At 30.9% G+C, this 14791-nt stretch overlaps 1 protein-coding gene across 2 annotated transcripts; it reads left to right on the forward strand.

Annotated features, from left to right (window-relative positions):
* The first annotated feature begins 3684 nt into the window (after window positions 1–3684).
* LOC8281556 lies at window positions 3685–14281 on the forward strand. 2 transcript variants are annotated; one of them, XM_048378266.1, is made up of 4 exons: window positions 3685–3884; window positions 4380–4664; window positions 4937–5190; window positions 13725–14281. In XM_048378266.1, exons 2-4 carry the CDS (start codon window positions 4421–4423, stop codon window positions 14055–14057), a joined length of 831 nt encoding a protein of 276 aa, XP_048234223.1. In that variant the 5' UTR covers window positions 3685–3884; window positions 4380–4420; the 3' UTR covers window positions 14058–14281. The 2 variants fall into 2 exon arrangements, with proteins under 2 accessions (XP_048234223.1, XP_002515874.2); XM_002515828.4 differs by having other exon boundaries at window positions 3691–3884; window positions 13701–14240.
* The last annotated feature ends 510 nt before the right edge of the window (window positions 14282–14791 follow it).

Here is a 14791-nt window from a genome sequence, read left to right on the forward strand (position 1 = left end):
AATAGTAACATTCACCTAAAACTCTTTATTTATATTAAATCTATTAAAAATTAATTACTTTGAATGATATGAATATCTATAATTAATAATAATATAAGTAATATAATTTAATCTCAAACTCTAAAAAGATAATAATATTCCTCTAAATCTCGTTATCTATATTAAATGTATTAAAAATATAGATAATTATAATAAATAATAACAGTAGTAATATTGCTCTAAAGAAGTAGTAATTTTTAATAAGTTAATTAAAATTATTAATAGATAATACTAATAATTTATTAGGTACAAGTCTAACTCTAAAAGTACAACTCTATTAGGATCTCAACATTGATTATAAAAATAGAATGTTTAAGGAAGTAGTAATTATTTAATAAGTTAATTAAACTTATTAATAAGTAATATTAATGATTTATTATATATAAATTTAATTTTAGAAGTCTAATTCTATTAGAATTTCAACAAACTATTAAAAGTGTTAAAAACATATTAAAATAATGCAAATCCATTTCCCATTTTCTAAATTTTATTGAAATACACATAGAGCTAATCCTAGCTCAAACAAATTCTGAAATTGAAAACATGTAAATAAATTATAGTAAAACACAAAATTTCTTTGCAATGCCAATTAGTCTATTGTTAGCTTATTATAACCCTGTAATAATTAAAAACATACTCTTTCTTTTAGCTGATTCTAATGAAAAATGGCTTTTTCCGGATCTAATATAATTTTTAATTTATATTAAATCTATTAAAATTTAAATTGTTAACTTTAACTTTTTATAATATTATTTAAAAGTTATACTTTACAATTAATATTGAAATTTTAATAGAGTTGGACTTTTAGAGTTAAACTTACTTAATAAACTATCAATATTTTTATTATTAATAAAATTAATTAATAAATTATACTAAACAGTCAATAAGGCCATTTTAGTAAATTTGTCTGTCTTTCTATCTTTTGCACTTTTATATATGTTATGCTATGATATGTAATTCTATAAATAGATGTTACAAACTAATAAATGATAATAGAAGACATTATTTTTTATAAATAATTCCAACAAAATTCATCAATATATTAAGTAAAACATGAGGGAAGAATTGTTGTTCTAATAAAAAAAATACAGGAAAAAGCATATCGAGCAATAAAATTGAAAACAAGTCTTTATAGTTTTGAAGATCAACCAAATATTAACTATATTCTTTAGTTACGAAAAAAAATTCAAATTAAAAACAATTCTCCATAAATATGGAAACCAACTAAATATCAACCGTACTTATCTCAAATTTAATCAAATATGAATAAAATCATTCAGTATATTAAAAATTAAAATAAATAAAAAATAAATAGAAGTTAATGAAAAGATATTAAGATTTTATCATATATTATCATACGTGATTTTAGAAATATTTCTTTAATTTTTAATGAATAAAATGATAGAAAAATAAAAAATATGAAAATATTTAAAATATTTGTATATGATTTTTTATTTTATATTAATTTTATAAATTTCATTAGAATAAGAAATACATAAAAATATATATAAAAAAGTTTTAATATGCATATAAGTTGACCAAAAAAGGAAGAAAGAGATCATGATGATTTAATTTGCTTGGTTCATATAATCATTCTCGAGAAAAAAAATAAAATCAATTTGCTTAGTTTTGGTAACTACGATTGTAGTGATAAACTATCTGGAATTATATAAAAAATTAGTCGCTTACCCGTGCATTGCACGACCGTTATTATTATTTTGATTATAAAATCAAATTGATAGATACAATCTAATAAAATTATCAATATTTAATATTGCTTTGTAGGATTTTAATAACAAATTAACTATTTTTAAATATAATAATATAAAAATTATTTATTAATTAATTTGAATATTATAAATTAACATATCAATATAATTAATATTAGTATTTTTTAGAATTAAAAATTTATTGTATAATTAAAATTTAATTTATTATTAAATATAATATTAGAAATATAATTTTAAGATGTTATTTATATATTAGAATGATTAATGTAATTACACAACCAATTTATTAGTTAATATAATATTAAAATATAATTAATATGATATTTTTAGAATATATTTAATATCATTATTTGATTAGAAAACTATTTATTGGTTAATATAATATTAGAATATAATTAATGTGCTGCTATTTCTTAGGATAAGATTAATATTATTATCTAATTAGAAAATTATTTATTTGTTGTAATACTAAAATTTAATTAATATCTTATCGATTAGAGTCATGTTTAATTAGAAATATAATTTATTAATCAATAAATTAATAGAAAAATTATAAAAATTACACGTAAGCTTGAATCCCATATATCAAAAGTAGTATATATGTTAAAACAAAAATTTTATGTGTCAAAAATTACACACACATGTCAAAACAATTTTAAGATTCAGAATTAATATATATATATATATATATATATATATATAAACAGAAAATAAAACTTTATGTTTATTGTATTATTTTTTAAAATGAAAATAGAAAACAATTTTATATGTTTTTAAAATTATATCTAAACTTTTAAAAATAAGTTTAACATATTTTCTATATTTTTCTTTATATAAGAAGTCACTTATTTTTAAATGAGAATAAATTTTTTTATTTTATTTATTTCAAGTTTACCCTTTATACTTAAAATATTATTTAAATAGAAATTAATATATTTTTATAAAGTAAATATATTTTACAAGTTTTTATATGAAAATAATTATTTTTATTTTTTAAAAATTAGAAAATAAAAATAAAAAGATTTTCTAAAAGTAAATAAGTCCTAAGTTTTTTTTGTATGGAATATTATTTATAATATACCATTTAATATAAGAGTTTTTATTTTTCTTTATTTTATTTAGAAGTGTTCTCATTATTTTTTTCACTTATTTTAGAAAAATAAATAATTAATTGAAAATTTATAATATCTTATTTAAATTATAAAATTTAAAAATAATAGAGTACATATATTAAAAACTAATACTATAATATCAAGAGATAGAGAATGTCGAGATTCTCTAACATAACATAAAAATAAGAATAGTAGAGTGAAAATAATGAATCTAATAGCTTTGATAGGTATAATAACAGTAATTTTTAGAAGTAAGTCTTTATTAATAGTTTAAACTCATTTCATAAACTATATTAGTTATTGAAATTTAATTTGAATTTGAAATATTTTAAACAAAAATAAAATATATTAGAAAGAAAATCAAATCTGAATCAATCTTAAATTTTTTGGAATGTTGACAGTTTATAATTTTTAACTTATTTTTATTATACAAATGATAACACATTAAATCTAAATTAAATATTAAGATAGAAAGAACCACAAAAAAAGTAATAAGTTCATAAAGAACTAGGTAAAAGTATTTCACTCGGTCGAAAAGATTACACTCCTTAATAAGAAAAAATCTTAAAAACAATTATTATATATTAAATTATATATTCATTTTTAATAAATAACATTTATTATTAATTATAGATATTATATTTTTTTATCAAATAATATAATATTATTTATAACAAGTATAATAGTGTATGAACTTACTGAGTTGAGTGTTTGTCTTATTAAAATCTACCTAAATTTTTAAGGAGCTTCTTTTAAACAAGAATCTGAGTAAAATTCAAACTGCTTAAATAGTTTTACATTTCTAAACAACGGATAAGGCCCGCCTTGCTATCAACGACCCGTTCCCAATCTGAATTCGGGTCAGTAACCCGGCCCGATACATATCATTTTAGGACGGGAAAGGGATATCCTCTGGTTTCCATGGTTAATATTCAAGTCTGCAGAAAAGGAGAAAGAAAATAAAATATATTAAAGGAATAATCAACCTTAAGATTATAAAACGGTAAGCAAACTCACTCTTATCTGGTAATTTATTTCATTGTTAACTTTTGTTATAGGGATTTTGTGATTTTGCATGAAAACGTCTTTGAACTGATTCATGTATATGTATATAATGCTTTTAGGGAATCGTATGAATTCTGTGGTTAATAAGTTATTGAGTTTATAATTGAAGTAAAGCATTGGAATTGGGTACATTAGGTGTGTGCTTTATGGATGTTAAAAATGTTTTCTTTTATTTTTTATTTTTATTTGTGTAGGGTATTCCAGTGAAATAATTTTAGGACTATATTTTTATTTGCTATGAAAATTTAGTTCAAGTTAGAACCTGAAAGAGTTTTTCAAGTTCAATGTTTTAAAGACATTGTTTTGTTATTAACCCAAGTGAAGAAATTCCATATAAATTCTGCTATGAATCGTAATTGATTGCAATATCAGGTTTATTTTGTCTGTTAACGCTGCGATATATTTGAATTTGATTGTGTTGGTTTTCATGTAGGTTTAGTTTGCAATAAAAGCTGGTTACTTTTGTTAACAAAGATGAGAAGACAGGGACAATATGGTGATCCTGGTGCCAATGCATATGTTGGCAGTGCTCAGATGCAGCACTCTGCTCAGAGAATGGAAAACAGGACCGAAACTGATCATTTTCAAGGACGACTAGAGGCCTTCACTCCAGAGAGGGAGCATCCTTATGCCACTTCGAAAGTTGAGGGACAATGGAGATGGGAAAGAGGTGAATCGAAAATGTCAAATCCGATGGCATCTCGAATTTTCTCTGAAGGTAACATTGTTTAAGATGGAAATTTATGAGTATTAATTTATATTTGTGATGTCGATCATTTCTTGCCAAAGTCTCATGATTTTTGTTGATCATGTTATTAGTGGGTAGAGTTCATACTGTTCTTGAGGACATCCCCTTGCTTTTGTGGTTTATGAAAATCAATTTGGTGACCTTCTGTTTTTGGCTAGTCTTAAAGTTTGTGAACTCTCCTTAGCCTTCTTTGTACCTTGCATGTTTTGAATACTTCAATATATGTGTGTTTCTTTATGTAGGTCAAGGGGTTGATGCATCAAGATCCTATTTTCAGGGAAAGGGACCTGGGCAAGAGGCAAAACTGGCTTTAGAGAAGCAAGGCATTGGTGATCCTAGATTTGGAACACATGATGACAATATGCAAATTGGCTTTGAAGACAAACCATTGTTACAAAGTTTTGAAGGTATTGAGCAGAAATTCCGCGATGACATTATTAAACTAGCCAAAGAACAGAATGATGCTGAGGATGCAGAAAATGCCAGACATAGAGAGGTCAGTTTAAATGATAGTTTAGCTTGATAGCCTCTTCTTCATGGTCAATTTACAATTAAGATTCTCTCAAAATGAGGGATACATTCATTTTGACTATGCAGTGAAAAATTTGTCCAAACCATAGATCGCGTTGAGGTGGACATTTTCTGACTCACCCAATTATTGTTATTGATTAGCGAACAGATTTTCTGCTTTATTGGCCTGTATGCTAGTATATGCAAATAAAAATTGAGATTCTGCAAATAGGATTACATAGATAAGTTTATATTAGGGAAAAAGAAACAAGTCTATTAATTGAGTTATGGACTACAAAGATATAAAAATAACATTAAGATATAGCCATAATGATTGCTTGTTTAATCACTTTGGGAATGCCAACAAGGTGGCTTAAATTTTTCAGCTCTTTGCTAAACCTGAACTAGGGCAATGCAAAACAATGTATAAAAGGGAAGACCCCCAGTGAGTTGTAATGTAGAATATATGAAGCAATCTATCTACCTATAAGTGCTCTTATGCTAGGCAAAACTTCTTTAATTAGGATTTTTTCGCTGACAAAGGGCTGGAAGTGAAAATAATTTTTGCTAGTTGTCTTGCAACAGCTTAGCAATGACATCTGTGGAGTTGTAGAGGTTCAGTTTGTACAAAAGGAATTTTAAGATGATGTGGGAATTTTGTATCGTTATAATGATGGGATGAACCCAAGGCTAGTTAGATTGATGAAAAGAAAGTCGGTGTTTATTTGGTAACTGAGTAACTCCAGTTGTAATAGGAAATAGGAGAAAAAAGAAAAATGAAAGAGATAGAGGGGGAGAAAAAAAGTATCAAATCAAAATACTCATAATCTCATTAATAGAAGAAGAAGATATTACCTAATTTAAAATGGGCATTATACAGAAAAACAGTAAATTGTATTTTTTTGATACTAGTGATTTAAACTTGAAGTTCTTCTAACCCATGATAGACCGTACCGAATTAAAATACTCATAATTCACTTTGAATAAGATGATAAGTAAGTTAAAATATGGGTGCTTATACAAAGGTAATAATACCTTGTCTTATTAGGATTAGAAATTTTTGAAGCTGGAGAATCTTAAAACTAATTCTAAATGACAACATCCCTGATTATATTAAGCTTCTAATTAAAAAGAATTTTACATTTATTTGGTAGATAAACCTGAACGGAAAGTATTTTAGTAATTCTAAAAACAAAATCACAAGAAATTTCAATTACTAGAATCAAGAACTTAGTTAAAATAACTTGTGAATTTGTAATCATTTGGCTATGGGATTTACATTTAGCTTGTTTCATAACGGGATTTTGAGCTTCCTTTATGTTATTAGTAATGTGTTAACTGTTGAGTTTAGGGACCAACTCAACTTGCTTTTCTTTTACAAGAAAAAAAAAAGTAAAAATTATACTGACATCTTCTTACTCTATCCCATTTTTTAGCTTCACAAATTTGAAAGGACTCTTTGTTATAGAGTCTTTTGTCAATATAATTTTCAAACTTAGGCCCGGCCACAGCTCATGAATTGGCGGTTCCATTGCCCTTAGAACCTGCCTATTCCAAAAAGTGTAAAAATAAATTAATTCTTTTATGGATCACAAATTTACAACACAAAAGCCTTTCTCTATTTATGTCTCTCTTTCTTTTAGATTCCCTTTCTATGCGATCAATCAATCACAACCCCCCAAAATAAGTACGTTGACTCTTTCTCTATTTCTTTGTCTCTATGTCTGCCTCTTCTGCATTTTCTGAGAAAGAGAGAAATGAAAACACACATAACAACTTTAATTTTTAGAAAGACATGTTATTTCTTTCATTAACGCCTTTTTCATCTTCTTTTCCCAATTCCTTTTTTTATTTATTTTGACATAAAATCAAGAACGGAAATAGACCATCATAATGAGTCTGTTCGCTAAATCAAGGAATGAAGAAACCCATATGACTCATCTTCTTATCAACTTTGATTTTTGTGATTTTAGGGCTTGTATGCAACTTTCTTATTTTTCTTGTCGAGTCTCGATCACAAAATGTCTCTGCTTCACCAGCACTTTTAATCCTATTGTTGCCCCGCCTTTGCCTTCTCCTTGCTACCATCGTCACACCTACCCTCACTGCCGCCGCTTCTCCATCATCATCACCATTGACTGTACTCATTAATATCCCCGCCACCCCCATCTCCTCCACACCACCTCCACCATCATAACTATCATACCCATTACCATCACCACCATCACTGCCACTAAGTCCACCATTAAGAAGCACCGACACTCCTAAGGGGTTGCCCTATGCGTGTTGGACACTTTGGGGACAACGACACGCTATAATACGTATAGGACATGCCAAAAAGCGTGTCCTTAATTAATTAATTTATTTGTTCAGGTGGGGACACGCTAGGGACTCACCGGGGATAAGGGAAATATTAAATTTTGCAAAATTATAGGGCAAATTTGAAAAACACGGAGTACTTTTTAAAATAACTTTAGATTTAATGGGTCAAATTATAAAAACATAAAACCTTAGCCGCACATCCCTAGCTGTTCTCCACTTCTCTTTCCCCTTCGATGAACTAGAATTTTAGTCATTGTTGTTTGTCGATGAAGTAGGAGAAAATGAAGAGATGGAAAATGTTTTAGACTTGTTGTTTAGTTTTTATTTATATAAGTTTGTATTGCAATAACTATCATCTTCTATATATATATATATATATTAAATTTTTCGTGTCCCCCGTATTTGTGTCTCACTTTTTAAATTCCATACTTCATAGCTCCACCATTTCCTAAAAGCATTACACCTACTAAGGCCTTCATTAAGGGGACCCTTTTCAAATGGGAGCAAATGTATAAATAGTCATGGAAGCAGGACAATGCATAATCCACCGTCCAGCTAGAGGGGAATCCGCCCTAAAACCGGTCCCCTAGTTCCTGGCCGGTTCAAGCCCAGCTTTGGGTTTGTCCAGTTTTGGGCCCGAACCGGCCCATGGCTAGGCCTATTCAAACTTATCTTTTATGAATTTCCTATAAGGGAAGAGAGAATGATGCTTTATATATTTGTATAAGTTGTGCTTTTTAATTCATAAAAGTATTAATGTATTGCATATTGTAATCACAGATTTGAGGGAATAAAATCGAATACTTTATTCACACTAGTGGCACATATATATATATACACAAGAAGACTCCTAAACATGATAGAAATATTATACAATGAGAACTCCTATTTAGGGTTTACAATCTTATCCTGTATATATGTTGTAACACTCCCCCTTAAATTGGAGCGCAGATGTTAATCATGCCCAGTTTGTTACATAGATAATCAACTCGAGCTCCGTTTAGAGCTTTATTGAAAATGTCTCCTAATTGCTCTCCAGTTTTCACGTATCCTGTGGAAACTAGTCTTTGTTTGTATCTTCTTATGAATAAAATGACAATCAACTTCAATGTGCTTAGTTTATTTATGAAATACCAGATTTGAAACAATATGAATAACTGCTTGATTATCACACCATAACTTTGCTGGTACTATAATCTTAAAACCGAGTTCAGACAGAAGTTGATGAGTCTACGTTATTTCACATGTAGACTGAGCCATAGCTCGATATTCTGATTCTGCACTAGAACGCGGGTCTACACGCTGCTTCTTACTTCTCCATGAAACTAGATTTCCTCCAACAAAGACACAATACGCTGAAGTAGATCTTCGATCTTCTTTAGATTCTGCCCAATCAGCATCTGAAAAACACTCAATTCTAAAATGCTCATGATCTTTATATGTGATACCTCGTCCTGGAACCCCCCTTCAAATAGCACAAAATTTGTTCTACTGCTTTCCAATGATCAACCATTGGCCAAGACATGTATTGGCTTACCACACTGACGGAATATGCGATGTCTAGACAAGTCACTATTAAATAATTTAACTTTCCAACTAATCTTATGTATCTCTCAGGGTCTTCAAACAATTTACCATCTCTTGTGAGTTGCCAATTAGGCACCATCAGAGTACTACATGGTTTAGCCTCCAACTTACCTGCTTTAGATAACAAGTCAAGTACATATTTCTGTTAAAATAACAGAATCCCTTTCTCACACCTTATTACCTTGACACCCAAGAAATACTTTAACATCCTTAAATCCTTTGTGTGAAACTGACTATGAAGAAAGGACTTAAGAGATGAAATTCCTGAAACATTACTTCCAGTAATCACAATGTCATCCACATTACACAACTAGTAAAACAATACCACCCTCAGACTATTTATAGAAAATAGAATGGTCAAATTTGCTTTTCTTCATTCCAAATTGCTCAACTGCTTGACTAAACTTGCCAAACCAGGCACATGGACTTTGCTTCAAGCCATACAGAGACTTCTGAAGACGACAGATTTTCCCATACTCCCCCTGAGCAACAAAACCAGGAGGTTGCTCCATATACGCCTCCTCTTCAAGATCGCCATGAAGAAAAGCATTCTTAATGTCTAATTGATGGAGAGGCCAATTTTGTATGGCTGCTATAGATATGAATAACTTGATAGAAGTCAAATTAGCAACAGGTGAAAAAGTATCAGAATGATCAACTCCATAAGTTTGGGCATAACCCTTTTCTACAAGAAGAGCTTTCAAACGAGCAATTGACCCATCAGGATTCACTTTCACTGCAAAAACCCATTTACACCCAATAGCTTTCTTCCCTACAGGTAAATTTACTAAGTTCCAAGTACCATTACCATCTAAAGCATTCATCTCCTCTATCATAGCATTACGCCATCCAGGATGGGCTAGGGCTTCTTGGACAGTTTTAGGAATAGAAATAGAATCAGAGATGCAATAAAGGAACAAGTAGCAAGTGACAAATGGTTATAAGACACAAATGAAGAAACAGGATAAGTGCACTAACGTTTACTTTTGCAAAGGCAATGGGAAGATCATCACTTAACACCTGATCTGATGGCGAAGGATCTGGTTCAGGACATTTATCAGAAGAAGTCTGCCGTCGTGAGTAGACCGGAGTGGTTGGTGGACGAGGAACAGAAACATCTGAAATAGAAACAAGTTGTGTGATATTTTGGACCAACACATCATCATCAACCTCCCCCTTATGTGATATAGTGGAAGACAGGAAGAATGACATATCCTTTAAGAAAGTGATATCAGCTGACACTAGATACCTATTAAGACTAAGACAATAACACCTAAATACACGAGAATAGCCAAGAAAGGTGCACTTTAAAGACTTAGGATTAAGTTTCGTGATTTGAGGACGAATATCACGAACAAAACAAGTACAATCAAATTTCCTAGGTTCAATTGGAAATAATGATTTATTTGGAAGAAGAGTATGATAACGAGTCTCACCACCAAGAACAGTTGAAGGCATGCACTTAATCAGAAAGCAAGCTATTGAAACTGCATCAGCCCATAATTGTTTTAAAACATTCATTTGAAATAATAAGGCTCTTGCAGTTTCAAGAAGGTGTATTTTTTCTTTCTACTACCCCATTTTGTGATAGTGTATCCATACACAAAGTTTGATGAAGAATTCCTTGTTTAGTCATGTAAGACTGAAAATATTCTGATAAATATTCTTTAGCATTATCACTTCTTAGTATGTGGACAGAAACATTAGATTGAGTTTTGACTTTAGCACAAAAAGCACAAAAAATGAGTAAATAACTCTGAACGAATTTTCATTAAATATAACTAGGTCGAACAAGAATAGTCATCAACAAAGGTAATAAAGTATTTAAACTTAGCTTTGGACACAATTGGACAAGGACTCCAAACATTTGAATAAACTAACTCAAAAGGAACACTAACACGTGTATTGATTCTAGACTAAAACTAAGACAATGATGTTTCACAAACTGATAGGACTCACATTCTAAAAAAGATAAATTGTGAAACTGAGGAAAGAATATGAGATTTGGCAGTCTCAAATTCAGAGGGAAGACCAGCTAGAAAACTCATGACAGCCATCTTTTCCCTTTGGGTAAATGGTAATAACATGTTAAGATCCTCATGTCTTCTTGAAATCGATGAAATAGCTCGTGAGAGACTTGTCTTGTTTTTCAGCTCGATAAAAAGTTTTACACATCATACATGCGATTAATATTCCCTTGCCAGAGTGCACAAACTCTAAGTACTCTAGTAAATTCCTTCACAAACTCACGATGATTAATTAGACCCACGATCTCACTGTCAATAGAATTCTTAATTTGTAGAAATAAACGAGCATCTTCGCGTAGCTAAGTTTGTTTAGATTCATCTTTCGGTGGATCATCAGTCATATGGTGATTCATATCAATGCTTCACAAATAAAGATGCACAGATTTACTCCAATCAAAATAGGTATAATCATTAAGTTTATGTTCTGTTATTTTTGTTTCTATGGGAACAATCTCAGGCATAATTACTGACTTCTTATCGGCCATACTTTAAATAATTCAGGCAAAAAATTGACCGAACACAGCAAAAATAAAAGAAATCAAGACCTATTTCAAAGAAACCCCTTTAGCCATTTGTATTTTCACAAAACCAACCACAAATATGGACCATAGAGGATGAGGTGAGCTTGGTGAAGTTGACCAGAAAAAAATTTCAGTGACGCACGCGCTGGCGCCATGAACAAAAGTGCACCAACTTGTTTGGGCACGTGAGACTCACGTGCTAGGGTTCCAGTGACCAGACTTTCCAGGTTAGACGATCGGCGGGCGGCGCTCCTCCTGGTGCAGGTAGTGATTAAAGACTAAACTTCTAAAGAGATGAATCGAAACTAGCAAACCCTACTGCTAAACCAAGAGCAATTTCCCAAATCCTCAATTTTAATTTCTAGGGTTTATTCCCTGCTCTGATACCATGTAATCATAGATTTGAGGTAATAAGATCAAGTACTTTATTCACATTAATGACACATATATATATACACAAATAAGAGGACTCCTAAACATGATGGAAATATTATACAAGGACTCCTATTTAGGGTTTACAATCTTATCCTATATACATGTTGTAACACATTCAAATTTATTCATTTTGCTAATGTTCTTAAGATTCCCAGTAGCAGCGGCGGTTTTGGTCAGATATGGCCTAATTCGGTTTAATTGCCTACACCATTTCCAGTATTGTTATTTAAAACCCAGTGATAAAATTTGCTAACATTATGTTGATGGAAACATTATGCTTAAGAAAACTTTACAGGGATTAAAGAGGAGGAAAGTGACACTTCTCTACTTTTCTTCTTATCTTCTTATCTTTTGCACCACTAAAACATGTTCTATGAAAGAGCTTTAATCTCAGACATACTCACACTTGTAAGCCTATTAGCATAAATATGTTTGCATCCCTCAGTAATGCCTAGTAATCAGGGACATCTGGAATCATATATTATGAGAGATTCTTTGGGGACTCAATAATTTTACACCATGTATGTCCTGTGTAACTTTTGCCTCAGTACAGAATGATACTTCACATTTATACACCTTATGGAAACTGGCTTCTGTTCCTTTTTATAATTCGTGCTGTTATTATAACTTGTACACAGTAAGGTGTCTTATCTTCTTATGCTCTAGATTTTGGGAAAGTTAGCATTTTAGAAAACCATATAAGGCCTTTGCAGCATTTGCAGAAGAGCTAAACAAAAAAGATTTTCTTTAACAAATTTATCTGCATTATATTCATTATCTATGGATATATTCTTACATCGTGAACTCTAATAAAGAAAATTCATTGGAATGCCAGATAGTATTAAATGTGTGACCCATATTTGGGGACTATATGGTCATTGCAAATTTCAAGTTGCCTGTTGCCCATTTGTCTGGTCGTTTGGAAAAAACAGCTTGCCCAGCTTTTGTAGGCTGTGCCTGTTCAGTTACTGCCATCCTTGTGGTAGATGTTCTTAGAAAGTTGAACAAGATGCTGTTCACTGCTCAGATTTTCAGATCTGTGTTAAATTGACAACATGCCGAGAGGATAGCATGTGAGAGATGCCTCCAGTAATGACATTTTCTTTCTCTATGTCGGAATTCTAGATTTGTGTTTGCACCAGAGGATTGCATATTCAATGCTGAATTTGTAAATTCAGTGCAGTGGAAGATTCAAATGATTCGGTCTTTATGGATTGTATCAGCGAGGGATGTTTGTTATGGGGTCTTTACCCCTCTAAAATTTTATTTGGTTGTTAAAAGAAATATAGAGAAGTTTCTAATTAGAAAACAAACAGTCTTGCATCCTTTACTCGACTTTTTCTCTTCTCGAAGTGTGGCAGGCAAGTTCTCACATGGCAAGATTCATGTGCATTATCTATGTTGGACAAGTTAGAAAATTGGTACTTTCACATAATGCAGTTCAAGTTTTGATTTGGTTCTTTGATGAGTGTGCGTGCAATAAAATTTGAAAAGAAAAATGTCCATTTGTTTCTTAAGTCCTTAATTTGTTTATGGAAATGGTATCTAATGTCTTTATATGCTGCTCAATTTCATCAATATGTGTATCTTTTTTTGTTCTTCAGAAGATAATTGCAATAAGTACTCAGTATCAGGAACAACTATCAGCACTTCGAGCCCGACATGCCGGCCGTAGAGATGAGTTCCTCCGCAAAGAATCACATGCCCGACAGCATCAGTATCAGCAGTCCATGACAGACCATTTCCCCGACAGTCGCATGGGCCCTGGAGATCCGCATGGTTATAATGGAAGTGCACCCTCAGCTGTCATTAATGATAATCATCGAGCCTATAATACTGATCAATTTGAATCATATGGGGAGCGGACTCGATTTCTTGGGAATTCCAAGGACCAAGGATTTGAGCCTAGATGTTTGTATCACGGTGGCCGTGTTTATGATACTGGTCCACGCTATTACTAATTGATAGGCACAAATTAGTTTTGCATTTTGCTGCTACTCCCTCTCCCACTGCCTTGGTAGGTAGTTTGTTATACGTATATTTTAAAGCTGTAGTTCTTGTTTATCTATCTGCAGCCTTACCGTATGCTAGTTCTTCCTGTTTAAATATGAGGTATAAGATTTTTAGCTAGCCTGGTTTTTTTACATGTTTTCACTTTTCAATTGTTACTGCTGAGTTTTCAGAATGTGGAAATAAATTTCTTCACATCTAAACACAGGCAACTGTAGAGAATACTTGATTAAAAGTGGAAACTCAACAGAACACTGCTTATTTTTGTCCTCATTTGTGTTTGGTAGGGTTCTTCTAAATTCCAGGATACATGGTTAAAAATCTGGAAAGTTTTTCTATCCAATGCTATGGAATTGGTAAGTTGCGAAAGCCAAGCTGGGCTGAGATTGTATATGTTAATGCTCGGCTGGGCTCGGGTCCTCGATTTGGGTGAAGTCTTTTTACAATGGAACTTGAGCTCAATTAGAGATCGGTACTTAACTAGCTTGGTACGTTTAAAATCAATCTTAACTTGAGCTTGGTTCTTCAAGACAAAAATGGTTTTAAAACACAAATTCATAAAAATACTAGTCTAAAATTCCCGAAGTAAATCAATTTAAATTATATTGTAATGTAGTTTTCCGTAATTTTTTCATTTAATACACATTAGTGTAACTAATAGATTAGTACTAAACGTTTAATCAAA

The sequence above is a fragment of the Ricinus communis genome, chromosome 8, assembly GCF_019578655.1.
Source record: "Ricinus communis isolate WT05 ecotype wild-type chromosome 8, ASM1957865v1, whole genome shotgun sequence".
Lineage (NCBI taxonomy): Eukaryota > Viridiplantae > Streptophyta > Magnoliopsida > Malpighiales > Euphorbiaceae > Ricinus > Ricinus communis.